At 41.4% G+C, this 27989-nt stretch overlaps 1 protein-coding gene across 1 annotated transcript in view; it reads right to left on the bottom strand.

The window, feature by feature from the left end:
• PRUNE2 (prune homolog 2 with BCH domain) overlaps positions 1-27989 on the bottom strand; it is a 499460-nt gene that overhangs the window by 118942 nt on the left and 352529 nt on the right. The window contains 1 exon segment of the mRNA XM_030193721.1: positions 26789-27569. Within this exon segment, the coding sequence (XP_030049581.1) occupies positions 26789-27569 (781 nt within the window).

The following is a 27989-nucleotide window of genomic DNA, read 5'->3' as shown; positions in this document are numbered from 1 at the left end:
GCTACTCCCTCAGTTTGTAGATAAAAATTCTTATCAAACCAAAAATAATTGCTCGAGATTACTAATTCTGCCAACATAAGAATAAACTCTGATGATATCCGTTGGGGTCCCGATCGTGCTTCCACTACATCTTTAATAATTTGTAAAGCTCCTGATTGAGGAATCTTCGTATAAAGGGACACAATGTCCAATGTCACCAATATAGTATCAGCAGATATTTCATCAATTTCTTCAAGCACTCTCAAAAAATGTGAAGAATCTTTCAGAAAGGATTTCATTTCAGATACTTCCTTCTTCATAAATACATCGATAAAAATAGACAGCGGTTCTAAAATTGATTGAGGAATATCCTCAAACTCCCAAAATATATTTCTTACCAAAAATACATAAAGGTTTGGACTCACCACCGGGTCGTCCGATCGTCTCCACTAAGTCATCAATTTTAGAACCGCTGTCTATTTTTATCGATGTATTTATGAAGAAGGAAGTATCTGAAATGAAATCCTTTCTGAAAGATTCTTCACATTTTTTGAGAGTGCTTGAAGAAATTGATGAAATATCTGCTGATACTATATTGGTGACATTGGTCATTGTGTCCCTTTATACGAAGATTCCTCAATCAGGAGCTTTACAAATTATTAAAGATGTAGTGGAAGCACGATCGGGACCCCAACGGATATCATCAGAGTTTATTCTTATGTTGGCAGAATTAGTAATCTCGAGCAATTATTTTTGGTTTGATAAGAATTTTTATCTACAAACTGAGGGAGTAGCGATGGGGGCTACTCTAGCCCCATCCGTGGCCACTTTATATATTGCTCAGCTAGAATCAAAGAAAATCTATGGCTCTCATTTTTTCAAATCAGTACCTATGTGGAAACGTTTTCTAGATGACATCTTTTTTCTATGGACTGGGTCAGAACTAATCCTGCGGGAATTTGTTGAATGGTTAAACACATTGGATGTTAATATTTCTTTTACGATGTCATCTAGTAAAATAGCTATTGAAGTTTTGGATTTGTGAGTATATAAGAAAGATAATAAGCTCCTAACATCCCTGTATCGTAAACCGGTCAGCAGAAATACATTTTTGCAATTTGGGAGCTTCCATCCCTATCATTTAAAGTTCAATCTTCCAGTAAGCCAATTTTTGCGGATCAGGAGGGTTTGTTCTTCTGTTGAAGATTTTAAAATTCAATCGCAAGAATTAAAAATCAAGATTTCTTGCGCGGGGGTACCCTCATGCTGCTGTTAAAAAAGCATATACTAGAGCTAGATATGCTTATAGACCATGGCTCTTGATGGAAAAGAATGATAGTGAGGAGGTGGATAGTTTAACTTGTGTACTACCTTTTACTGATATTAGTCAAAGAATAGCTCAGATTATTAAAACACACTGGCACATTCTTCAACTATACCCTTGTTTTATAGAAAGACCAATAATATCATATACCAGAGGTAGATCTATTGGGGAGCGATTAGGGTCTAATAAGTTTTTTGATATGGAAACAGGTGGAATGGGAGGAAATCATGGAATGTGTGGGCATTTTCAGTGGTGCTCTTTGACGATTTCAGGTAGTTCTTGGGTGGTTCCAGGCAAGAATAAAATTTTGAAATCTATTGTGTCTACTACCTGTGAGAGTAAAAATTCGATATATGCTATTATTTGCCCCTGTGATTTGATTTATATAGGGAGGAGTTCAAGACCTGTTAAAATCCGTCTTACAGAGCATAAATCTCGTATACATACTCAGAACCTCCAAGCTCCCCTGGTAGAACATTGGCTTTTAATGAAACATCGGGTAGAGGACTTAAGGTGGAGGATTATTGAACAAATTGCTGATAAAAGGGAAGGAGGATCTGTTGCTAAGATCTTAAATTTCCGTGAACAGTGGTATATCTTTTCTTTACAGACAGTTTATCCCAATGGTTTGAATAGCGAGCTTGATTGGGCATCGCTTGTGTAGTTTCCATCCAATAAGAATAGAGGGGGAGGAGCTATGTACGTCATTAGGAAGGGATATTTAAACCTGTAGCAAAAACGCTGGCGCCATCTTTGTTCGTATTTTGTAGGGCAGAGCTGACGCTAAAATACTTTATAGGGTAAGTGTTTTAACAATACTCTCCCTGTTGTTTTCCCTTAGAAGATCGCTGGGGTTATCTGCATGGGAGTAATATGTTTTGTTTCTTTGTATGTAGGGGTAGACCCTTGAGACAGCTCGGTCTCGGGCGAAACATATGTCGGGCCTTTGACCCCCGGTGTCTGAAGACAGATGGACTTTAAAAGATAAATTGAAAGCTAAGTTGAATTAAAAATTAAAAATAGAAGTTTTGAACTATTGATTAGTGGACCGATGAAGATGTCTGATGTTGTATCGTTGCCATTACAATAAATATGATGGCAACGGACATCGCTGAGGTCATTCGAATTATCTAAATGATTTAAATGATTTATGCTATCTATTCATGAAGTGCTGACAGTTGGATATACTGGTTAAAATCTAGGATTGTATGTTTTCCAACAACCTTATATAATTAATAGCCATCTATGTGAGTCATATATTTCTATGGGCATCTCTAGCTTTTAATGTGCACTAAAAATGCTAGTGCCCATTTGTAAAAGGACCCTTATATTGCTATTTGTAGGATTATGTGTGTGTGTGTGTGTGTGTGTGTGTGTGTGTGTGTGTGTTGGGGGGGGGGGGGGTTGGGGTGCACCAAGTGAATAAGATTCATGCACAGATGTCAAGGGAGGAGGGTTAGCAATGATGTGCTTCATGTTGTGAAAAATTTGCAAACATAATTCCTTTACTTTTAAGGGTGATATTTAGTTAAATTTAGGGACCTGAACACATATTTTTGGTGGGGGGGGGGGGGGGGGGGAGGGGAGAGATTATTTTGTTCACAGGTTCCATTTTTTGCAGTGTTTGAAAAAGAAACAAAATCCACTGGGCTAAGTATGTGATGGGACTTTTGCCCAGACTATATACTCAGCTCTAGAGGGCAACTATCCTGTGGTACTCCTATAACACGTTTCATTACACAGCTGTTTACAGTGCCATTTTGTCCCTTCTAGAACACAAGAACATCAGAAAAGCCATGCTGACTCAAACCAAGGTCCATCAAGCCCAGTATCCTGTCTCAACAGTAGCCAGTCTGGGTGACAAGTGCCTGGCAAGTAGAAGTTTCAGGAAATTAAATCTTGGAACAAAAGATGTGCAAGCAAGCGATGTGCAGGTTTTCTGCACTTTATTATTTGTCTCAGTTTTCTACAAACTGAATTTTGCCTTGTGTTCCTAGGGCTGATTTCCACTTCATCCTTTCTTTTTCATTCTGTGGTTTCCCATGTTTGGCTACTGTTTACGCTGCACTTTCTGCAGATAGGCCCACACTCTCTGTCTGGTTCCTGTGCTGAAGATTAAATGCAAAGTACTTTGCATTTCATGCCACACAATGAGCATATTCAATGCTCAATAAGGTTTGCTTCAAAATGCAAAACATAAACTCCAGAGCCAATAACACAGTGCTAAGCACACAATCATTACTGAACAATGCAAACGCTCACTGTCGCAGTTCATGGACCCTTTTTCTTCCTTCCTTAGAAGGGAGTATATCATTATTCTGACAAACTTTTTAAAAGGTTACAATACTATTGTTCAAGGAAAATTAGCAAAAAGGCAGAGGATGAACAAAATGTGATTCAGGAATTACTAAAGTCAATGGAAAAGAGCTCTACAGTATTCTGAGATCTTATCAATTCAAATAATTGTAATGTTACAATAATAAAGTTATATTATCTGGTCAAAATTATATATCTGGGGAAAAATTTGAAATGCCTAATCTAGACATTTCAGCTTATTCCTATATTCAGTGGTGCTATGTGTGGAGCTGGTGCCACTTAATATGCTAATATAAGTCATCTGCAAAGAGTGCATACTCTTGGAAATGAGACTGCTGAGGGGGGGATATGATTGAGGTCTACAAAATCCTGAGTGGTCAATGAAGTTACATGGAAATACTTTAAATAGCAGGAAATATTTTTTCACTCAACGAATAGTTAAGCTCTGTAACTCGCTGCTGGAGGATATGGCAACAGTGGTTAGTGTATCTGGGTTTAAAAAAGGTTTGCACAAGTTCCTGGAGGAAAAGTCCATAGTCTGCTATTGAGATAGACATGGGGAAGCCACTGCTTGCCCTGGGATTGGTAGCATGGAATGGTGCTACTCAGTGCGTTTTTTTTCTAGCAAAAAAGGTGCTGGTACTCAAATGCCTGGCCACCCTTCAGGGGTGGGGTGATCACTGAGGAACCCAACCCACAATAGCCAGGCCCCCTGCAACCAATCACAGAATCTATGACAAGGCAGAATTGGGGTGTAGAGTCTGAGCTCTTTCATTAAAATTTGGGGACCATGGGTAAATTTTATCAGACTATGGAAAAGGTATCGGTACTCAGTACCCCCAAATACCCCCTCAAAAAAAGCCCTGGCGCTACTAATTGGGTTTCTGCCAGGTACTTGTGATATGGATTGGTCACTGTTGGAAGCAGGATACTGGGCTAGATGGACCATTGGTCTAGCCCAGTATGGCTATTGTTATGTTCTTAAATATGTTGAAGCATCAACATGAATTAATGAGACAAAGCCAACATGGATTTAGTGAAAGGAAATCTTGCCTCACCAATCTATTACATTTCTTTGAAGGGGTGAACAAACATGTGAATAAAGGTGAGCCGGTTGATATTATGTATCTGAATTTTTGCTTTTGTTTGACAAAGTACCTCATGAAAGACTCCAGAAGAAATTGTAGAGTCATGGGATAGGAGGTAGTGTCCTATTGCGAATTAAAAACTGGTTAAAAGATATAAAACAGAGAGAGTAGGGTTAAATGGTCAGTATTCTCAATGGAAAAGGGTAGATAGTGGGATTCCTCAGGAGTGTGCTGAGGCTGCTGCTTTTTAACATATTTATAAGTGATCTAAAGATGGGAGTAATTAGTGACATAATTAATTTTGCTGATGACACAAAGTTGAAAATTAAATGGTTGGATAAAAAAATTATTATGTGATGGAAAATATGATATGGACCTTGGTCCTGGAGGGAGAAGTGTGGAATCATTATGAATATGAAAAAGGACATAAAGTTATGTGTGAATAATATCAGTGGGAAAGTAAAAGAGGGGACAGAGAAGTTAAACATGATATGTTAAATAAAGTTGGTTTGCTGCAACAAAATGCTCTCAACTATATATGGGGAAATTGATGGAAAGGGTTTAAGGCTGATCAGGCTTCCACCCTTGTAGTACCTGGGGGTCCTGATTCATGCTGGGAAAGAGGTTGAAGGATTCCATTTTGGGGTTGTATGGGGGTCTTGTTTAGAGGTAAATGGGCTGGAGGCTACCTGACCTATAGTAAGAGAAATCTCCCTGGAGTAGGGGATTGTGGTGGAGTTACAAAAAAACCCAGAAACTTTATTTACGAAATGTGAAGCAATTGTATGGTGAATAAAGTTTGATGTGAATGATGTATTTGCATAACAAGGGTTATGTAAAGGTGAAAATTACCATGCAAAGTGAGGAAAGAAGCGATGTTATTTGTTGAATAAAGTTAAATGATGCTGTGTGGGGTTTGTGTTGATCCAAGGGAAGGAAGAGTAGAACCATAAAATAATCCCTTGAGAGGAAGGGATTGGTTAACTGTGAGGGATAGTGTAATCCAGTGGCGTTCCGAGGGGCGCTGACACCCGGGACGGATCGCCAATGCACCCCGCCCCCCCGGGTGCAGCGACCCCCCCCCCCCCGTGCAGTGCGACCCACCCCGGCAAAGAGACACCCACCCCCACCCCAGTGAAAGAACCCCCCGGGTGCACGCCACTGGGGGGGTGCCACGCGCTGGTCAGCGTCGTTAGTTTCCATGCTCCCTCTGCCCCGGAACAGGTTACTTCCTGTTCCCGGGCAGAGGGAGCATGGAAACCAACTACGCTGACCGGCATGCGGCACCCCCCCAGCGTTGTGCACCCGGGGTGGACCGCCCCCCCATTGGTACGCCACTGGTGTAATTCCCTGTTAGGCTGGGGATTAAAAGAAGTTCCTTGGAGAGCATCACTGGGGGGGTGGGGGGAGGAGAGTGACTAAAGTCCATGAGTGGGAGGAAGCCCAGTCCAAGGAGAGTAGTTTTGAAATAAAATGCAGAGAGATTGTGCTCGGGTACTGAAGAGTGACAAGGGAAGGAGGTAAAGCTAGGATTATGCCCTTTGGGGGGGGGGGGGGGTCTTTGGTCACTCGATGGTCCCCTGCCATGGGATAGGATTGTGGCCTCTAGGGATACTGACCGCAAGGGGGGGGGGTCATGCTGGATGCCTTAGGGGACAACAAATGATGAGATCACAGCCTTCTACAGTGAAAACAGTATTTTAGAAAGCTGCATTTCCCCCCATGTGCAACTTTCTAAAATCGCTGCTCCCTCTGTTCAAGGAGGGACTCACCTATGCCAATTCTACTTCCATGGAAGCAGGGTGTGTGTGTCAGAGGCAACTGCCGGACCGGCTGCTTTTTCATTTTTGCTTAGTGCTGGCACTCTCAGCAGCAGTAAGGAACCACAGAAAGAGGAGAAAGAGGTTTGAAGGGAGGGTCGACCATGGGAGAGGCAAGAAGGAGTGATGCTGAACTGGGAGAGAGGGGAAAAAGGGGGAAGTGTTGGGCCACATAGGGAAGGGAGGTAGGGAGGCACTCTGTCCTCGAATGCTTGGGGGGGGGGGGGCAATATCTCCCACCCACCCCAATAAGGCATGCTCTTGTAAAATACATGGGAATTTGCCATCTCTTGATTTGAACATGTGAATTCCCCTTATCACATACAATTTAAATTCTGCCTTCACATGTATAATGCATCTGATGTGTTTTTTTTTTAACCACTTAGACATTTGATACTGCACCAAACATCTAGATACTTTGAATACTTATCTGATCTATAAAATTTACAAACCGTACCCAGGCACAGCACATTCATTTTCCATTTTGCTAGTTTGCAATCTGCCACACAATGCTAGGATCAGGCACTGTTATTTTTTCTAGTTCCTTATTGTCTTTACTCACTGAAGAGGAGAAAGCAGCAAAAGGGATCAGAGCCTGCCCCAGAATTAAAATACAGCTGCCTGGCTCATGCAATGAGGCACCGGATGCCCTGCTCACAAACATTCCTTAGTCTGATTTTCGCTTGCTTTCTTTACTGTATAAGCAGAGGGCTATTAAAACAGGGAAATGTTTTGCATGACGGTCTCTCCAACTGCATAAAAACACTTACCTTCTAAAGGCCTGAGTACTTCTCTCTCTCTCTCTCTCTCTCTTTTTGTTCCACTCTGGTGAGGATAACAGGGATGCCTCAATATAATTTCCACATCTTACTCAGTAGCTCTTTGCTAGGAATACAGATCCTCCACCATTTTCTGGTCACATGACATGTTGGTACTTCTAAATAAGGATGATCACCTGCCTCTTGCTTCCCTGCTACATTCACTAGCTCTGGCTGGGATGATGAGAGAAAGCTGAATAGGGCTTCAGCTGTACACAGCAATTCTCAAAGAGTGCTGTCAGGCAGTAATAAACCAATTTTTTTTGTAGATGTAGAGTTTTCATCTTTCACATGCTTTTCACACCAACAAGATATAATGCTGTCTAAAATATTAATAAAGCTGTTCTTTGTCCTACCACAAATTATAGAAATAAACAAAATATATATGTTTATGTGTGCATGATAAGGTAAAAGCTGGAATCATGATGATTGTGTTCACATACTAGCTCACACAAAGGCACCGAGATTTCAAAATGTGCCAGAGCCGGTGGTGGGAAGCGGGACTGGTGGTTGGGAGGCAGGGATAGTGCTGGGCAGACTTATACGGTCTGTGCCCTGAAGAGCACAGGTACAAATCAAAGTAGGGTATACACAAAAAGTAGCACATATGAGTTATCTTGTTGGGCAGACTGGATGGACCGTGCAGGTCTTTTTCTGCCGTCATCTACTATGTTACTATGTAAATGATTGGAAGTGTCTAACACAATACAAATTACACTTTCCTGGACACATTGAAGGAGGTTGCTTAATACTGGGAACTGGGTGCCAGTTGGCACAGCACCCGATTCAAAATGGCTGCCGAGAGTTGAAGCAGTGACCTTGCAAGACTTAGTGCACATTTAAGGCAAAAACGAATGTGCGGTAAGTGAAAAACCCTTCCGGTAAATGCAGGGGGTGTGTACTACATCTGCCCTGCATCACAGGGCACACAGGTAATGCAGCTTAGTTACCCACAGTGCTGCCATTCATTCCCACCTCCCTCTCAAGCACCCCTAATCAGCACTTTCTCCAGGGAGGTCCGATCTCTCTCCCAAGCTGCCCAGGTTAGAACCCCTGGACTCAACACCCCAACCTCCCCAAGCCAACAACCTGACACCTTCTGAGTCAACAACCTCACCTACCAACTCTGAACTCTGCCCTTGCATATAAACCCCAACCCCAAGCCCTACACTACCTCAACTCCCCCCCACACACACACACCCAAGACCTATCCATAGACAGCATTAGTGATCTTGTGGGTCCCAGGTGCAGTTTATATGCAAGGATGGGGAGATGGGGTTTAGAGTTGGCAGTTAGAGTTGTTAACTCAGGATGTTGACTTTGGGGGGGGGGGGGTTGGGGTGTTCAGTAAAGGGTGATACAACCTTGGCGGAGGGATTCAACCTGGGGAGGGAAGGAATCAGAAGGCCTGGAGGTGTGCTGGCCCAGTTCTTTACTTTTAACAGCTGCATATCCAGTTTGCTGGTAGTGCCGCTGCTCTTGCTGACTCCATTTAAGGTGACAGTAAGTTCAGATGCACTATTGGCGGTTGTGACAGCTAGCATATGCTACCAGCGACCATTCCTGTGCCTGCCTATGCCATGCCCAACACAGGATTATTAGTGCACGCTATTGTTTTTAACACATAAGATATTAGCGCAGGCCCACGCTAATCTCTACTGCATGTTAAAACCTGCGTTAGCTTTTTAATGAAGCTTAGTTAAAAGACCCCTATGATATAAAATGCTCTTCCATGCTGCATATTATGGTATTATTCATATTCTGCTGACATTTATCATATTTCTGCTATATGATTGTTCCTCAGTGCTAAATGTTTATATTTCTGATACTGTATCATGATAGTCTCATTACTAGGATTTAGTTTGCCATCTCCAAGTTTACCTCAATGATTCTATTTATGCTTGTATTTGGTCATTTTACTATTTTTATACTTTATGTCAAGTTGTACATGATGTAAACCATCTGGGACGAACATCTTCATAAAGACGGTTAATACATCCCAATAAATATGTGTTTGAGTTCTTGCACCTATCAGTGAAACTTGAAAGCTGCCAACTACTTGCTAAAATGTATGTGTTTCTTCCTATTTACTGGAGAAACTTTAAATCCTCCAATTGCACTTTGGAAAGGTTAGTAGATGTCAGCAATGTTTTTCAAGACTATTTTACTTCATTCACATGCATGTCATTCTGCTACCATTGGTAAAAGTCAAAATGTCTGCAGCAGCCAAACTCCCATTGACTTCTAAACCTCAAGACATTTTGGTAAGGATCTCTGTGAAGTAGAAATTGTAGCACGGTGTGCTAGTTATTCTTATGCAAATTAATTTAAGTAGAAATAGCCCAAAAGCACTTATATGGTTGTCAGTGGCACCACCCATGTAAGTGCTTTTTAAAAAAAAAAGATTTGGTCCACTTACATCGGTAACTTTGGTCATTTAAGAGGGGTAGTTACTAACATGCATTATGGGAATAATGCAGGATTTTTGCCATTTAACATACATTAAAATGGCAGAATCGTGTGTTCCTTGTCCATATCAGTTTACTACAACCCAAACAACGTATTGAGATACAAAGTATGAAAATACCTGCAAAGCATGTCACTATTCAAATTTAATAATACAGCTTGTGTTTAACTTTGCAAGCTGTGCTATTTGTGTATTGTTTTCCTCTCCAGCAACATTAGGCCAAGGAGCATTAAGGCACTAGCACAGAGTGTGATATTCCCTGGAGTTATCTTAAAGGGGCCAACTCACCTCTGATAACCACAGCAATGACCCCCCTGATTAAAGATTCTCCAACAGACACCTTTATTTCCCCCCTCAAGATAGATCCCTCATTCTCCAAATTCACATTAAAAACTCCTGCGCAGATCCCCCTCCTTCCTAAAGAGCACCCCTGGACCTAAAGGGGATATTCCTGGTGCCTAGCAATGGGGGGAGGGGGCAGAAGCAATTTATAGTCACAAATACCCCTCCCCCCCCCCCCCCCCCCGAGTGATGATGGTGCTATTCAGCTGCCAGCAGGGATCTAACAAAGCGACAGCAGTGATGACAGCTGCTTTCCTGAAGACATCAGCAGCATACACAGGGGAACCCAAGACCACCTATATAATAAGAAAAAGCATACTATGTCCCTAGTAAGGACATCAGAAAGGAGAACGGGGGAAAGTTTCAACAATGGTGAAGGAACCAACCAGATGATGAAATAAAAAGTTATGAGAGAAGTGAGTAGAGTGGGGACAGGACGGGGAGCGAGGGCAAAGGAGCACAGTAATGTCAGGAAATAGAAGAGAAATAGGAAGCATGGGGGCATGCAAGGTAGGAGAGGCAATGACTTAGAGAAGGGAGAAATCAAGGGGGATGGGAGGGGATTATAACTGCAAATGAAAGAGGAGGAGCTAATAACTGGAAAGGGGAAGGGGTAACAACTATGAGGGGAAGGAGAAAGAGGAAGGAGACAGGGTAATGAGCTCCAGGGAATGAGAAATGAAATGGGGAATGGGGGGGGGGGGGGGGGAGAGAGCGAGTATAATGAGTAGGGAAGTGTGAAGGGGGCAGAACATGGGAGAGAGTGGGAATATGGGAAGAGAGGAGTGTGGGAAGTAGAAGATAATTCTTACAACAAGCATGAACAGACATATACCCCAATACATCCCCCCACACACACATCTTTTACTATATCCTCACAGCCTTTAGCCTTACAAAATTCCTCTATACCTCTATGCCCCCACCCTAAAGCCCCTATAACACATCCCTAGCCCCAAAATCTTTCCCATATCTTTCATTTCACCCAGACCTTCCCCACTTCCCCCACAAATCCTCACTTACACACCTACAGTCCCCCAATAGCCATAACCATACACATTACACTCCTGACACACACACACACACACACCCTCATATATACTACTACTCACCACTCACTCAAAAGGCAGCGCAACATAAAATTCTGCAAAAGCAGATCCTTGGATTGCTGTGTATCTCTGAGAGGGAGAAAATAAAGTTTTCTTCCCATCCTGCTGAGTACCTTCACAAGGTGATCCCATTGTATAAAATCTATACCGAATCTCAGCATGGTGACACCACAGTTGAAAAGAAAAGGAATGATACGTACTGACTGGACAACCCCCAGGATGAAAGGATTCCCACACATAGCTTACTCACTAGAGCAGTGATGGGCAACCTTTTGAGCTTGGTGTGTCAAAATTCACCAAAAAACCGAGCATAACTCGGGTGGTGTGTCACTTCAAGAAAAATCACTGCTACTAGGACCGCCCCCGGGCCCCCCCTACCTGAGATCGCTGCCCACCCAAGGTCGCCGGGCCCCCCCTCTACCCGCTACCGGGCCCGGAACTAACCTTAAAGCCTCCTTTCACGTTGCAGCAAGCAGCAGCAGCAGGGCAGACCTCTCCTCCTTCCTTCTGTGCTCCGCCCTCGCGGACGTTACGTCATGCGAAGTCAGGACACGGAAGGAAGGAGTGGCCTGCCCTGCTGCTGCTTGCTGCGACGTGAAAGGAGGCTTTAAGGTTAGTTTCCGGGAGCGAGGAGGGAGGGCGGACCACACTGCGGCGGCGCCGCGTGTCATCGAAAATGGCTACGCGTGTCAGTGCTGACACGCGTGTCATAGGTTCACCATCAGGGCACTAGAGCTAGAGATGGTGGCAATGATACTGTGGATGCTGTAGATGAAGATAATACCCCTGCTATGGATAAAGGCATAGTGCAGGGCGAGGGAAAAGAAAGTAACCCTCTAAATGTTTTTGTTTGTTTGTTTGTTCATTTGTTTGTTTTTTGTGTTTTCTCAGCAACTACTTTGAATTTCAAAGAGAAAAATTTTATATACTTACTTAGTCATCATAATTACGAAACAACATTTCATTATTTTAAGCTATGTTGATGCTACTGAAATTTCAGCGTTACTACCTAGCCATTTTTGCACGTTAAAAATGTAAAACACAGTAAAATAACATCATTCAAACAATACAATGACATCAGAATTTCAAGGTCACTGTGAATGCTTAATGTGGCCCACTCCCAGCTGTAGCACAGGACTTCAGTCACTTTGGGACATTCTTAAAAGTCTTGTCGATTAGTCCCTGTGGAGACTCTCCCAGATCATCTGCAGCGCTTCTTTTAGTTCGGCGATTGTGTGCGGTATTGAGTGGAGCTTGTGATATGCCTCCAACATTGCTTCCCAGACAAAAGTTTATGTCACTGTGACATCATTAACAGTAAACTGGTACCCCAGGGCTTTTGTTTTTCAAATAATGGTAGTTTTACAGTGCAAACGTTTTTGAAATGTGCAAAAATAACTGGGTGGTCTTGCTAAGTCTGTAACTTCACCATGTATCTCATTCCACTTGGATCATAAACACAGATAGTAAGAACAAATAAAGCTGTAAAACTTTGAAATTCCAAGTGGTTGCTGAGAAAAAACAGCAAAAACAAGTTCTACAGGTTACTTTTTTTTTTGCCTCACCCTGCAGACTTGTTCATAGACCAAGTGCAGTAGGAGATAAACCACAGAAGCTGATGAAAAGTTATGGAGATTAACTTCAATGAAGTGGACCCCTGCAGATAACAAGGAGACAATGTACTGCTACCTTTATGATGCAAACCCTAAATTTAAATCAAGAGGATATGCCAACAGAATTCATCAAAAACTGGAGGAGAGAGGAATATTGTCACAAGAACAGCTGCAAATTTAAGATCCCTAATTTTATAGATCAAAGAAATGAAGTATGTCAGTGATAACATATTAATACAATTGAAGACTTCTGTAGAAAAAGAAATGGAGAAAGGAAAAAGGAGATCGAGGTGACGGCACCAGAAGCAGAGTGAGGACCACCAGACACAGAGAAGGACCACAGTCAGCTGGTAAAGGTACATATGAGAATGGAGTAAATATTGCGCCATTCACGGAAAAATGTGTTTATGAACAACTTAAAAAAATTGAAGGTGGACAAGCCATGGGACCAGAAGGGATCCATCCCAGGATATTGATGGAAATTAAGAGAGGTTCTGGCAAGTCCTCTTAAAGATTTGTTTAATAAATCCATGGAGACGGGAGAGGTTCTGTGGGATTAGAGAAGAGTGGATATGGTTCCTCTTCGCAAAAGTGGTGACAGAGTAGAAGTGGAAAACTACAGGCTGGTAAGCCTGTTATTGGAAAAGTAATGGAAGGGTTTGCTGAAGGAAAGGATGGTAAATTTCCTGGAATCCAATGAATTACAAGATCCAAGGCAACATGGTTTTACCAAAGGTAAAACGTGACAAACAAATCTGATTGAATTTTTTGACTTGGCAACCTTAGAACTGGATTGGAGACGTGTGCTAGATGTAATCTACTTGAATTAAAGCAAAGTCTTTGACACGGTTCCTCACAGGAGGCTCTTAAATAAACTTGAAAGGCTGGCGTTAGGACCCGAAGTGGGGAATTGGATTAGAAACTGGTCAATGGAGATGCCAGAGGGCGGTGGTCAATGGAATTCACTTGGAGGAAGGAAAGATGAGTAACGGACTGCCTCGGAGATTGGTGTTGGGGTTGATTCTGTTCAATATATTTGTGAGTGACAAGGATTAAAAGGTAAGGTTTGCCTTTTCTTGCAGATGATACTAAGATTTGTAAAGGACTGAACACCCCGGAGGGAGTGGAAAACATGAAAAGGGATCTGCAAAAGTTAGAATGGTATAATGTTTGGCAATTAAAATTTAATGCAAAGAAGTGCAAACTGATACATTTGGGGAGTAGAAACTCAAGGGACCATATGTCCTAGGAGGTGAGAAGTTGATATGCACAGATGGGGAAAGGGATCTTGGGGTTATGGTTTCCGAGGACCTTAAAGCGAAAAAACTGTATGACAAAGCGGTGGTCATAGCAGAAGGATGCTAGGCTGCACCGAGAGAGGAGTAACCAGAAGAAAAGAGGTGCTGATGCCCCTGTAAAAGTCACTGGTGAGTCCCCACCTGGAGTATTGTGTTCAGTTCTGGAGGCCATATCTTGCTAAGGATATAAAAAGTCTAGAAGTGGTCCAGAGGAAGACGACAATAATGATATGGGGTTTGCACCACAAGACGCATGAAAAGAGATTGGAAGACAGGAATATGTATACCCTACAGGAAAAAAGGAACAGGGGAGATATAATAGACTTTTAAATACTTGAATGGTATTAATACAGGAACCAATCTCTTCCAGAGAAGGGAAAATGAGAAAACTAGAGGGCATGATCTGAGGTTGTGGGGTAGTAGACTTAGGAATAATGTCAGGAAATTCTTTTTCATGGAGAGGGTGGTCGTTGCTTAGAATGCCCTCCCAAGGGAGGTGGTAGAGACAAAAACAGTGACCAAATTCAAAAAGGCATGGGATGAACACAGAGGAACTCTATTTAGAAAAAAGATGGAGTAAAACAAAAATGAAAGGTTTAGGATAAATTGGAAAGGGTTTCAATGGCAACTTCAGTAACTGAAACCAAGGACCGTGCTGGGTAGACTTTTACAGTCTAGGTCCCACAAATGACAAGACATATTCGGATAGGCTGCAGTGGTCTTTGACGGCAAGTCTAGTAGGTGGAACAAAAGGACTGAGTCGTGCGGACTTCTACAGTCTATGTCCCAGAAACACCAATGAAAGACTCGTGATAAAGTATATAATATCACATTCATTGTTAATTTAAGCATGAATTGATAATGAGTATTGGGCAGCCTGGATGGACCATTCAGGTCTTTATCTGCCATCACTTACTATATTACTATGTTACTTCGTTACAGTACTTAAGTACAATTGGCAATACTTTTACTTGTAACAAGTTGCTTTTTTTGTCATACTTTTTACTTGCAATGTGTTACATTTAAGCTGTACTTTTGTAGTTAAGTAACAAAGTACAAGTTTGGAAAGTAGTTTTAAAAAAAGTATTTTCCAAGCCTCTGCTTTTCCCCCTCTACAGGCTTTCCAAGCAGTGTCCGACATGGCTTGCAGCTGATTGGGCCTGAAATTCCAGTCCCAAAACTAGCTGACCTGGGAATGGAAGTTCAGGCCCAATTAGATGCAACCAGAGAAACAAAAAAAGCAAACACTGGGCCTTCAGGATTGGGAAAAATGTAATCCTTTATTACAATGAAGACCCGACACGGGCCATGTTTCGGCATACAAATGCCTGCATCAGGGGTCTATGCCCAATTAGATGCAAACCAGGGTTTGACATCACCTGGAAACCCTAGTCCCCACCTTGTACACCTGCCCACAACAGCTATTGATTGGTTATTACTTTGTTATTGTCAGGCTCAGCTGCCTCCACGGCCTGAACCGCATCTTCACTGCATGCAGGGTCCACTCCCTCTCCTCTCATCTCCCATTCACCATGGCCCTGCAGCACAGTCTTGCCCCCCCCTTCTGTTGCACCTCTGCCAAGCTTACACTAATAACCTATCATGGGGACGCATGGGACCTGGCTCTCTGCAACACCACTAGTGCTTCCTGTGCCAGGACCTCCTCTTCTGATGTAAACATTTGTGACTTCTATACTTCATGAGGGGCTACTTCTGTTCATGTGCAAAAAAGGACTGGTATTTGGTTAGCATGAAGTGTCTGTGCAGGACTAATCTGTACGAATCCAGCTTGTTTTGTTTTCCAATAGGTGTATTAATGTTCTTCTGCCCACTGCAATGCTCAGGGTGTTTTTTGTTTTCTGGGAATGATCTTGTGTGATCCCCTGGAAGTTTGCTTGTAAACATACTAGATTCTGTGGTCCAACGTGTTAAGAATACTTTTACTTTGTAGTAAAAAAGTAGTTTTAAGAGCTGAACTTTATTACTTTTATTTGAGTATTTAATTTTGGATAACACTTTCTACTTTTACTTCACTACTTTTGAAGCCAATACTTTTACTTTTTACTTAAGTACTTTAAAAAAGTAACAACCCCATCTCTGACCAGAAGAAAGGTACATTAGAAAAAAGAAAAAAGATCCTCAAATTGGAACAACAGAAGAAAAGCTGGTACAGAGAAAGAAAGAAAGAAAGGGTTTGAAAAGAAGCACTAGACAAAAGGCTGATGCAGGGGAAGAAAGACGGGATCCAGAAAGAAGCACAAGTGAAAAGGTTGGTGCAGAGAGAAAAAAGAAGGGATGCAGGTAAGAACATCAGGAGAAAGGTTGATACAGGGAGAAGGCGGCTCAGAATGGAGTACTAAATGGAAGACTGAGGTAATGACAGAAATAGGAAATCCAGAACCACAAAGACAAAGATAAATGAAGGACATGCAGAGATGAAGAGGAAGAAGAAAGGCAGGAGAAAGAGGTGGGCTCCTAAGGGGCAATTCTGGTGAAGGCACTTATTGTAGTTGATGCACATGTACTTGGTGTTCTTTCCACACCTCTCTTCGCTGCAACATCTTTCAGATGGATCTTTCTCTAGTTGATGGTTTGACTATCATAATGTATGTCAGGCAGTACTTGTCTTGGCATCATTCACTGCTGGTGGAATGCACCTTGGAGCAAACTGTGGCCAAGACAGCAAAGGAATTTCAATAGAAGTAGGTGCCACCTAGGTGCATAAAAGCACTAGGCAAAATTCTATGATGTAGCACCTAAGTGCCATAGCATCTAACTGCAAGGGGGCACTCACCTGGGTGGAGCATGGGCAAGCCATGGTTGTATCTCCCAGTTGCATTCATAGCTTAGAGAATACTATAAACTACGGGCTTCAATTGGTGAAGCCAACTTCTGCCTGCCATTCACATGGTATAAGATGATGCACCTATAGATAGGCACGCCAAGGCCAACCTTATGCTAGTATTCTATAATGGCATCTTGGTACTTATATAAGAACATAAGAATAACCATACTGGGTCAGACCATTGGTCCATCTAGCCCAGTATCCTGCTTCCAACAATGGCCAATCCAGATCACAAGTACCTGGCAGAAATCCAGTGGCAACATTGCATGCTACTAATCCTGGAGCGAGCAGTGGCTTTCCAATGCCTATCTCAATAGCAACTATGGGCTCCTCCAGGAACTTGTCCAAACTTTTTTTAAACCCAGATACACTAACCGCAGTTCCCACATCCTCCAACAACGAATACAAAATTAGAGCTAAACACTAAATATTGGGGCTCCTAGACTGAGGCACCATTTATATAATTGCCTTTATAGACTATTAGGAAATAGATAAAAGAGTATGATAAGTAAGATGAGTAAGGATGTTAGGTCCTAGCTGGCAGAAGAATGCCATAGAAATGTATCAAATACAAAACAATGCAGCAAAAATTATTACTGAGAGAAATCTATCAGCAAGGATGCAGAGATAGAAGAAGGGGAGAAAGATAACAATTCTCCCTGGAAAAAAAGTACTGAAGGAAAATTTAAATCATTGCCAGTAGAGATGCCCCTGATAGATGGGTATCTTATTAAAGAATCAAGATCACTAGAGATAATGAAACAGATCTAGAATATCAATCTGAAACATGCTGCATTAACAGACTTTCAATTCATATGCTTCAATAATAAAAGTCAAAAGCAAAAATATACCAAATTAAGGGGGTTGTTTATTGAAGCATAGCTCGAGTTATCTGCAGCAGGGCCCATTTTGGATTCTTTATACAATCCTATATAATAAAACGCACCTTCAACATTCTGAAGCTGACTGCATGGCTGAGGCATTCCTGCTCTCTGTATCCATCTCCTGAATTGACATCACGTACTTCTGGGTTTGTCACAAGCAGAAGTGACCAACCACACGAGGTTTCTCGGCTTCAGAATGTTGGCGGTGCATTCTATTAAACAGGATTGATCAGTTCCTTGAAGCACAGCCAGAGCTCAGCGTCCTGCACAGTAATGCTCAGACACCAGAGAGAGAGGAGGGGGCCCTGACACCAGAGAGAGGGAGAGAGGGGGGCCTGACACCAGAGAGGGGGGGGGAGGTATCTCTGTCACACACACACTCTCTCTCTCACACACTCTCTCTCTCACACAGTCAATGTCTTTCTCTCTCTCTCTCACTCTCACACATTGTCTCTCACACACTCTATGTCTCACACTGTATCACATTCACTCTCTATGTGTCACACAGTCACTCACACACTCTCTTGGTCTCATACACTCAGTCTCACAGAGAGTCTGTGTCTCACACACACTCTCTCTCTCGCACACACTGTACCTGTGTGAAACACACACTCTCTCTCTCTCACACACTGTGTCTCACATACGCACTTGCACACACTCTCATTCTCACACGCACACTCTCTTTCTCACAGACACACTCGCACCCAGACTCACTCTCTCTCTCTCTCTCACACACACACACATACACTTGCACATTCACTCTCTCTCACACACACACAGTCACTCTCACATACACTCTCTCAAACATACACACTCTGAGGAAAACCTTGCTAGCGCCCGTTTCATTTGTGTCAGAAATGGGCCTTTTTTACTAGTCTCAAATAATATAAATCCTTATGCAAAAAAAAAACAAAACACCATTTAAATCTTTATAATAATGGAGAAGCTCTCATAACATGCCACTCAAGCCAGCAATATAGCCCTAAATAGGACTGCTCTACAACTGCTCTGTGGCCAGATATAATCACCAAACTTTCTTCTAGTATACTTATGGACATATATGTGCAATAATATAAGTGGAAACAATATGAGATAATCCCAATATTCAATTATTCAGTCAGCTTAAAACTGTTCAGTTTTCAATACCCCAAGCAAGTATTAAAGTGAAAGGCAAAACTTGTGAAAGTGTTCCATACGCTGTGTGTTCCCCAGAGCCTGACCCGACACGTTTCGTCTACCATGACAGCTTCATATTTATCAGCCTGTCCGATCTCTGAGATCAGTGAATAAATTTTTGTTAGAAGTCCCGTCACATCATGTGATCAAATTGGGCGAGTATTGAAGTTCAAGTTTTTATATTGTGGGACCCCCAAACTATGGAACGCATTGCCCATGAGATCGAGAGAAATCCAGGGTTTGGAGGAGTTTAAGAGAGAATTGAGAATGTTTTTATTTTTACAAGCCTATGAAAGGATTTGATGGAAACATTTTCTTGATACAATTGTGGACGTGTGATGGCATTTTTATGGAGATGATTAAGAAAGGGTCAAAGTGTGAAATTATGATTGTAATGGGGAATTATGATGTCTGAGAGGTCCTAATTATGGCACTTTTTTAAATTGTATTATATGTGTGAATAATTGTAGTCCACCTAGAACACTTGTGATAGTGTGGAATAAAAGTCTTTAAATAAATAAATGTGATACTTGTTTGGGACATGTAAGTTACAGTATTCTGTAAGTTATGCACATGTGGGAGCCCCATTCATGTCTCACCCAAGTATCAGCCCCCTACGCACTATGATGCTTTCAGAGGTCCTTATAGAATATCATGAAGCTACCTGCTGTCACTTTCCCAGATAAGAGTGCACTTATGTGCATAAAAGATAGCATTCTATGCATTTATGCGCTCAAGTGGCACATAGATGTGTGTCTTTTGAAGAAAGAGTAAGGGTGGACCAAAGAACTTCCAGCAGCCAGGTGTAAGCACCCAAATTGGAATGACCCGCCTGACTCAGGGGTCAAAATGCTATGTCAGCGACAGTTTAAGGTGGAAAGGTAATACTGGACAAAATATGCAAATCCAGCAAAAAAAAAAAGGCACAGCTGGGTATTCACAGTGAAGCAGCTTCCTGTGCCAAAATGTGAGCGGGAAAACAAGTAAGATGTGTGTGTGTCATGTTAAAGATTTGGCCTTTTATTGTTTCTATGGTCTATACAGATGTTACAAAAGGCTTCATGTTCAGCAGGAATTACAAAGGAGAAAATAAACTGACAAAGTGTGTTGATTATTGTTTACAAATTAATTTAAGAAATCATTTTCTTTTTCTTTGACGGGGGGGAGGGGGGGAGGTGAGGAAGGAGAATACCCTCATATTCTGCTTAAAATACCACTAAATGCCACTACATACAAAACTGTTCTCTCTCTCTCTCTCTCTCTCTCTCTCCTTCCTCTCTCAAATACTGGTATGAACGAGTCCCTTTTAAATGTAAAACTAAACTTCAAAATCTTTAAAACCAAAGTTACAGAGAATGCAAAATAGTGCGATTACAGTCATTTTTTCAGTGAACAAATATGAATCTATTTCTCCTCTTCTGTTGCTGCTGCGCTGGTTACCAGTGGAGGCCAGATTTCAGTTCAAGGTCCTGGTCCTGCCTTTTAAAACATTTCATGGAGATTCTCCGGGTTAGCTAATTGATCATTTTGCTTTTCTTAACAGAGACCATAGGAGATCTACTAGAAATTTGTTTACATTAATTTTCCCTACTGTTCGTAAAATAAAAGCTTTACATCCTTTACAATGTTCACTAACATGTGAGATACTGATGCGCTGTAACTGGAGGGAGATTTTGAGGTGATCAAGGTAGTGAATCAGTGTGGTTATGGTAATGGCCAAAGGGATTCTATAGTGCATAATCAGAAATGTTCTATCTTTTTTCCGGGGGTTTAGTGGATTTGGGCTACCATTGGGCACATAACTTTTTAAATGAGAGTGAGGGCAGTCATGCCCCCTTCCCCACCTGTTTCTACTCTAATGCCATTAGTTATCTCTTCTGCCAGCCAATTACCAGTAACCCAAGCTTTTTCTTCTTCTTTGCTTTCTCCGTCATCATCTCCTCGGGTGCCATTGCTTGTCTGTTTCTTACAATATTTCTCATTTCTCCTTCTTTTCACATGTCTTTCAGTTCTTACCAACTGTTCCACTCCATTTGTTCTCTTCATCTTCAATTTGTTGTCTTTGTCCCGTGATTCCCTCCTGTATTTCTCCATCTGCGTCACCCCTCATCCATTAGACTCCATTTCCGTTCTTATCCCTTTCCCATCAACATCTCTTTATTTATTTATTTATTTATTTATTTATTTATTTATTTATTTACCCGCCTTTTTTTTTTTGTTCTGTCTGTACAACATGTCTTATTTATAAAATGCTATGTAAGCCGCATTGAACCTGCCGAGGAGTGGGAAAGTGCAGGGTATAAATGTAACAAATGAATAATAACATATCGGGCAGCCTCCATTTGGAATTCCCTTCCCTCTTCTCTTAGGCAAGCAGGGCAATATTTTGACTTTATGAAGTTGTTAAACACTTTCCTTTTCAGGAAATATCTTTCTTAATTTATAGATGTGATATTTTCCTGTTTTGAGAATATAATTTATCATTGTTATAACTATCTGGTGTATTCTCCGTCTCTTGACTGTTACCCACTGAAAACTTGTTGGTTGTAGCGGGCAATAAGACCAGAATGTAATGTAATGCAATAAGTGCATACCACCCCAGAGGCCTTGCAATTACATCTTCAAGTTGAACACATTGTGCATTTTAAGGCTTTTCAACCAGACTGGGATTTGCTGAAAGACATTTTGCTTTCCCTCAAAGAAACTTTGGTACGTGGAATATCTTCAGTAGCAATGCATTCCTCATCAAAGATATTAATTTCTAGTATCCAACTGGTTTAACTCTAACTTGGTAAAATTTAGCATGCTGCATTTAAAGAATAACAGCAAGTAGAGACTGGAGAGACAGTTTTAGATGAGGGATTATCTAGTAGTCTGATCACTAATTTTCCCAGCAGCAAGTATTTCTCTCTCTCTCTCTTTATATATATATATATAATTTTTTTTGCTACAGATGCAGGTTTTTTTCCCTTTCCCTGAATTTGGAACAGTTATTGTGGGATTATTCTGTCCTTTCTGATGTCTAACATACAAGTGACAGATTAGAGGAGAATCACAATGCTCCAGATTGCTCCCAGAGGAGATGGACACATACCAGTGTCTTTCTGAACCAGGGTCATTTATTTTTATTTTATTTTTGTTACATTTGTACCCCGCGCTTTCCCACTCATGGCAGGCTCAATGCGGCTTACATGGGGCAATGGAGGGTTAAGTGACTTGCCCAGAGTCACAAGGAGCTGCCTGTGCCTGAAGTGGGAATCAAACTCAGTTCCTCAGTTCCCCAGGACCAAAGTCCACCACCTTAACCACTAGGCCACTCCTCCACTAGGATGGATGTGCTGGGACTGGGTGAGGCTCTTTCTGATATCAACCTCTCTCCTACTTGACCAACATCAGAGGCACATGCTTCTAGTATGCATTTTCCTCTTCTGGCAGTTTCTCCTCCTCTCCTGAGGTCCGTAAGTTCTCTTGCTTCTGCTCTCAGCATTGAAAAATTGCCTTATGTGCCAGGCTTACCTTTCTATAGGTTTCCAATAATGGGTTGTGTCATAAGTAAAAGACCACTGCACATGTTTAGTTTAGCCTCTATGTGCCATTTGTGCACTGATTCGGTTACAAGATAGAAGCTACAGATGTAGCTACAGATGTAGGAATTAGGATTCAGTAGCATAGCCAGAATGATTATTTTAGGTGGGCCCACAGTTATTTTGGGTGGGCTTTCCAAACCACACCCCGCCTTTGTCTTATATCTCTTTCCCTCTCCTCCATCCCCCATATTTGCCCCCTCCTGGAACCCAACTAGAAACAAATCCCAAGGGAGAGACAAAAATTAAACTAGAAAAAGGATGGAGTCAATCCCAAAACTATGAAAATTTGGCAATGTAAGCAGAGAACCCTACCGTAATCACAAATGTGAAAATAACCAAAATCCAAAGAGACTTTTGGTGCGAGTTCACGGAGAGCTCAGTATAGGCTGTCACCACAGCCGAGCACAACTTCAATGAGTCTAGCTGCTGAATAAGCAGCTCACTTGAAAGGCTCTATACATCATAACTTGCTCTCCTACCAGAACTCACAAATAAAGCAGTGATCAAAAAATGTGAGCACACTAAATAAGTGAAAATAACTCAACCCTTAAGTGAGATTCTCTATCAATCTACATTGCCAAAGATCATAAGATGGAGGAAAACAAAAATGCTTCACCAAAAAGCTAAGTAATAGACTGAGGTTAACATCAATCGCCTCTTTGACTCTTAATCACACTGGAAATGGAGAACAGAATGTGAGCAAACTTATCTGAACTTTGTAGCTCCTAATCGTGAGTTTCAAACGTCCTACAGAAATTTCTGTTTCAAAAAAGATCTTCCTCAGGGACGCCAGTGTATACAATGAAAACGTCCTCCATCTCCAAATGATCCCGTGGAAGTGCCTAAATAGTCCGTTACGCATTTCAAAGTTAGAGAAGTGACCAATAATCCATCAGAATGTCATGTTCCATTCAATGTTTTCATTAAGTCCATGTGAAACAACTGCATTTAATTCAAATATCCAATATTGTTCACGCATGGACAAGAAGGCTTCACGGTTTCCCTGAAAATGTAAAGAAACCTGTTCCATCACAAACCACTGCATCTCTTCAAAAGTGTGTCCATATTCGACACAGTGGTTAACCATTGGGACTGTAAGTACCTGATTTTTAAGTCTACTTCGGTGTTCACTTAGGCGCTGTCTAATTGCCCTACTAGTGCGCCCTACATAAATTTTTAAACAGGGACATATAATTACGTAGACTACATTGTAGACAGACAACTTGTCTCCCCTTTCAATTTATAGAACTTCAGGGTGACTGGATTTTGCCAGACATTCAAAGTCAAAGACATGGGGCAAGCCTTGCAATGCCCACAAGGTTTGTGACCTCTATTTCGCATCTGCTCCAGTTCATCTTGAGAGTTAAACGTAGTAGATACCAGATGGTATGACAGGTTCTTACCCCTGGAAAATGCTATACAGGGGTGAGTCTGAAACACCTGGGTTATTTTCACATTTGTGATTAAGGTGGTGTTCTCTGCTTACATTGCCAAATTTTCATAGTTTTGGGATTGCCTCCGTCCTTTTCCCTCCTGGAACCCAGCAACTCCCCTTCCCTGGAGGTTTGCTGGCTGCAGCAGCAAAACACAGTTCACTGCATTGTCCACTAGGCTACTCCTCTGTTCTGTAGGGGTATCTGTATGGCCATAATTTTGAAAATTATGACAGACATTCATGTTCCTGGTTTTTTGTCATTCAAAAGTTGGATGATTCACTTTGGAAAATGGCTATTTATATTGGACGTTTTCAGTGCAAGATGTTCATCTCACAATCATTATCAAACAAGAAATCTAGGCATTTTTCCTGTTTCATTATAGCAGTGAGATGGATGTTTTTCTTGACATTATGAGCAGAATGTTTTTCTTTAGACATTTGTTTTTAAATGCCCATCTGTATGTATGAAGTTACCATACTACATAAAAAGACCTAACCGTATAAGGGTCATACTGCCCATTTCCCTCTTGAATTTGAATGTGAAAATTCTAGCACAGATTTTGGCCAAGCATTTAACTACGTATATAGCCAAGACCAATTGGGTTTTATCCCCAAACAGGGAACAGTGTGAGAAGGTTGCTTAATCTGATGGCACCTGCTATAGAGCCAAAAGGCAGAGACAGATCTTTCCCAGGAGAAGATGCTACTTGAAAAATTAATTAAATGTGGGCAACATCTCTCATAGGTCTATCAAGCATTGAGTGTTCTTTGGATTTCTACACTTAAAAAATTAAACTTAAATATTGGAAGAAGATTTAGGGGAAGAATTGATAGTACAGCAGTGGGAAAAAGTTCATTTGGCTGCCCACCCATCCACCACATAAACCCACACACTTGTGCATCTTATCCTTTCCCCCATAGAAATCTACAAACAATATACAACAATTTTTTTAATATTTAAAGTACTAGCAGTGAGCAGTTTAAAGGAAGATTCACGCAATAGACAAGTTCCTGATATCTTTTATATTAATAATATGTAATGGTAGGTAAGGACCCAGTGCAAACTCTCAGAAAAGGAGGGTGTGTTCTGCAGAGAAGGGAACTGAGTGTCAAATAAAGCCAAACCAACCAATTTAATTGCATCAGTTTCTTACTTGTAAATTCTGTATATAATATGTAAACTGTTTTGGTTGTACCACAGAAAGGTGTTCTATTAATTCCATAACCCCATATCCCATTAGCTGAGCCACTCAAATTCTTTTTCAGGCAATAAAACAGTTCTCAACCGTTGCTCTCTCTGGCTTGAATTTTTGACTCGGTATACCATTTTTTTCTCTCCCTTCCTCCTTCTTTTTCAACAGTATTTTTATTACTTTTCTACCCATTCTGCTGTCTCTCTTCTTGCTTCTCCATTCTCGTGTGTATCCTCTCATCACCTTTCCTCTATCACCATCTTCCTCTTATTCACACTCTCCCTACTCCCATTCTCTCTCCTTTTCATCTTCCTCCAATGATTGTTCCACAATCCTTTTTTAAATCTTCTCCATCTTGTGCTATGTCCCCTTACTCTTGTGTTCACAACTAGTCCTTTGTCTGTGCTCTGGTTCTCTCCTTCTTCCTGTTCTTTCCTCTATGTCTGTCACCCTCATCCATCCAGGCCCCTTGTTCTCCCTTGTTCCCCTAACCCGCCCCTTTTGCATACCTCCACTGCTCACTCTAACTCTGCCCCACCATCCTTGAACACTTACACCTCAAGCCCCCTTGCTCACTCCTTCAACTCCAACCCCCTTCCAACTCCGTTCATTTTTCAGCCTTCTTTTACTCTTTGACCCCTTTCCAGGACTCTTCACCCACCCTCTCACAGCAGGAAGAAAGCAGCAGCAAAATATAGAACTGCCTGCTTCTTCCACAGGCTCATTGAAGTTAGATCCTGAAACAGCCCTGTGGTCTTGCAGGACTTGTTAGGCTTGTGTGAATCAAATTTCTTAGTGAGCTGGCAGAGAAGGAAGCAGGCATTCCAGAATAAGTGCAACTGCTGCCTTCCTCCTACTGTGCGAGGGCAGATGAAGAGCTGCAAGGAGGGAGTATGGGGAATTTAACTAGAGCGATCCATCATTACAGTTATCACAAAAGTTGGCAAGTGAGCCTGCCATGATTTATAAATGTATGCAATGTGCCAGTGTAACCAAAGGCAAAAACTCACTATAGTTCTACCCTTAGGTAGCCCTTAATCACTGAAGTCCCAACAGAAAACCCTCTGACCTCCCAGTAGCTGAATCCACTTCTTCCACTGGGGTTCAGGAAAATTCAAGGCACAGGCCCCTTGTGGTCACAGTTAATAATGCCCCTACCCACGTCTTTTATAAATTTCGTCATTAGTCAGGTATTATGGGACTGCTGTGCACCTATAGCTATTAATAATGATGTATTGTAAGTCACATTGTGCCTGCAAAGAGGTGGGAAAATGTGGGCTACAAATGCAATAAATAAATAAATAAATAAATAAATAAATAAATAAATAAGTATCATATACCTCAGCTAAATGTGGATCATGTTATGATACTATCTTGCTGTAGATTGGATCTATATACTTGACAAAAGGTAATTACAGAGCAGTGAAAATATGACTACTGTCTGTTATTTCAGAACAGAAGAAACAACTGTAAAGAAATCTTAAGGCCTTTCCTTACCCTGGTATCTGGCAGATTTCTCTTTCCTCCTGAAGAGACTCTGGTTGCTGCATTTCTTGTTCCATTATCATGTCATCTACAGGAAGCTGCCAGGAATGACCTATCAGTTCATTATTTTGTGAAACAGTGTGTAGCACAAAAGTGTCTGTGTCTGTTCCAGCAATACTCCCTGTCAAGTTAGTCATAGGTGAAAATACTTCTTGTTCAGAAGATTTTGGAAGACTTTTTAATTCCTCAGAGCCACCTTGTGAATTTTCCATTAATTCTTGGTTTAAAATGATGTCCAGTTCCTTGACAGTTTGTCCTGACCCTGAATCCTCTGTTTCTGTCCTACATGAACATTCTTCTGGTGATGAATCAAGGTTTTCATCTTGGCTTACCCCCATATTCCACTTTTGCTCTTGTTCAAGGCTCTCTTGGGACCAGTCTCCATCACCCTGCCTTTGAGGGCTAACAGAAGGACTTTTCTCCACGAACTGAAAAGAATTCCATTGGAGCCCCAGAACAGCCTGGTTTTCCCCTTCATTTCTCATGCAGATTGACTGAAATCTATCTGGGGAGATTGCTGAAAAGGGTTCATGTGACTCTATTTGTTCAGCCTCTGCATTAGCTTCCACTAATGCAAGCTCCCTTTTCACACTACTACTAACTTCAAAGGTTATGTTCTGGTCTTCGGTGTGTTGTTTCGTAGTATCATCAGCCTCTGTGTTCATCACTTCAAACTCCATTTCAGTCTGAATTTTGTCATATCCCTCTATAGTCATTAAATTTGTGACAACTTCTAAAATTAAAAAAAAAAGAAATATTTTAGATTTTACCATAAAGACTATTTTTCAGTTATACTCTTGCATTGATATAAATATGTTTCTACTCTTTAAATTCTTAAATTTCATCTTGGGGTAGTATATTTGCTAGAATGTAAACCTCCCTAACTCACCATGGGTTACCATATAGAGGATAGACAGTTTATTTTATTTTATTTATTGCACTTGTATCCCACATTTTCCCACCTATTTGCAGGCTCAATGTGGCTTACAGAGCACTGTCATGACATTATTCAGAAAGGACTTTTTGCTATTATAAGCCTAAGGAAAGCTACATCTTCAGTTCTTCTAATGTCTGCTTCAGAGCTGAGTAGTGCATGCAGTGTTATTTTCTCAGCTCCTTGCGAGTTTAAATTTAATAATGAATATAGCTTCTT

The sequence above is a fragment of the Microcaecilia unicolor genome, chromosome 2 (genome assembly GCF_901765095.1).
Source record: "Microcaecilia unicolor chromosome 2, aMicUni1.1, whole genome shotgun sequence".
NCBI classification, from domain to species: Eukaryota; Metazoa; Chordata; class Amphibia; order Gymnophiona; family Siphonopidae; genus Microcaecilia; species Microcaecilia unicolor.
The sequence above is the reverse complement of the archived record's forward strand: the minus strand, read 5'-3'. Positions and strand labels throughout refer to the sequence as shown.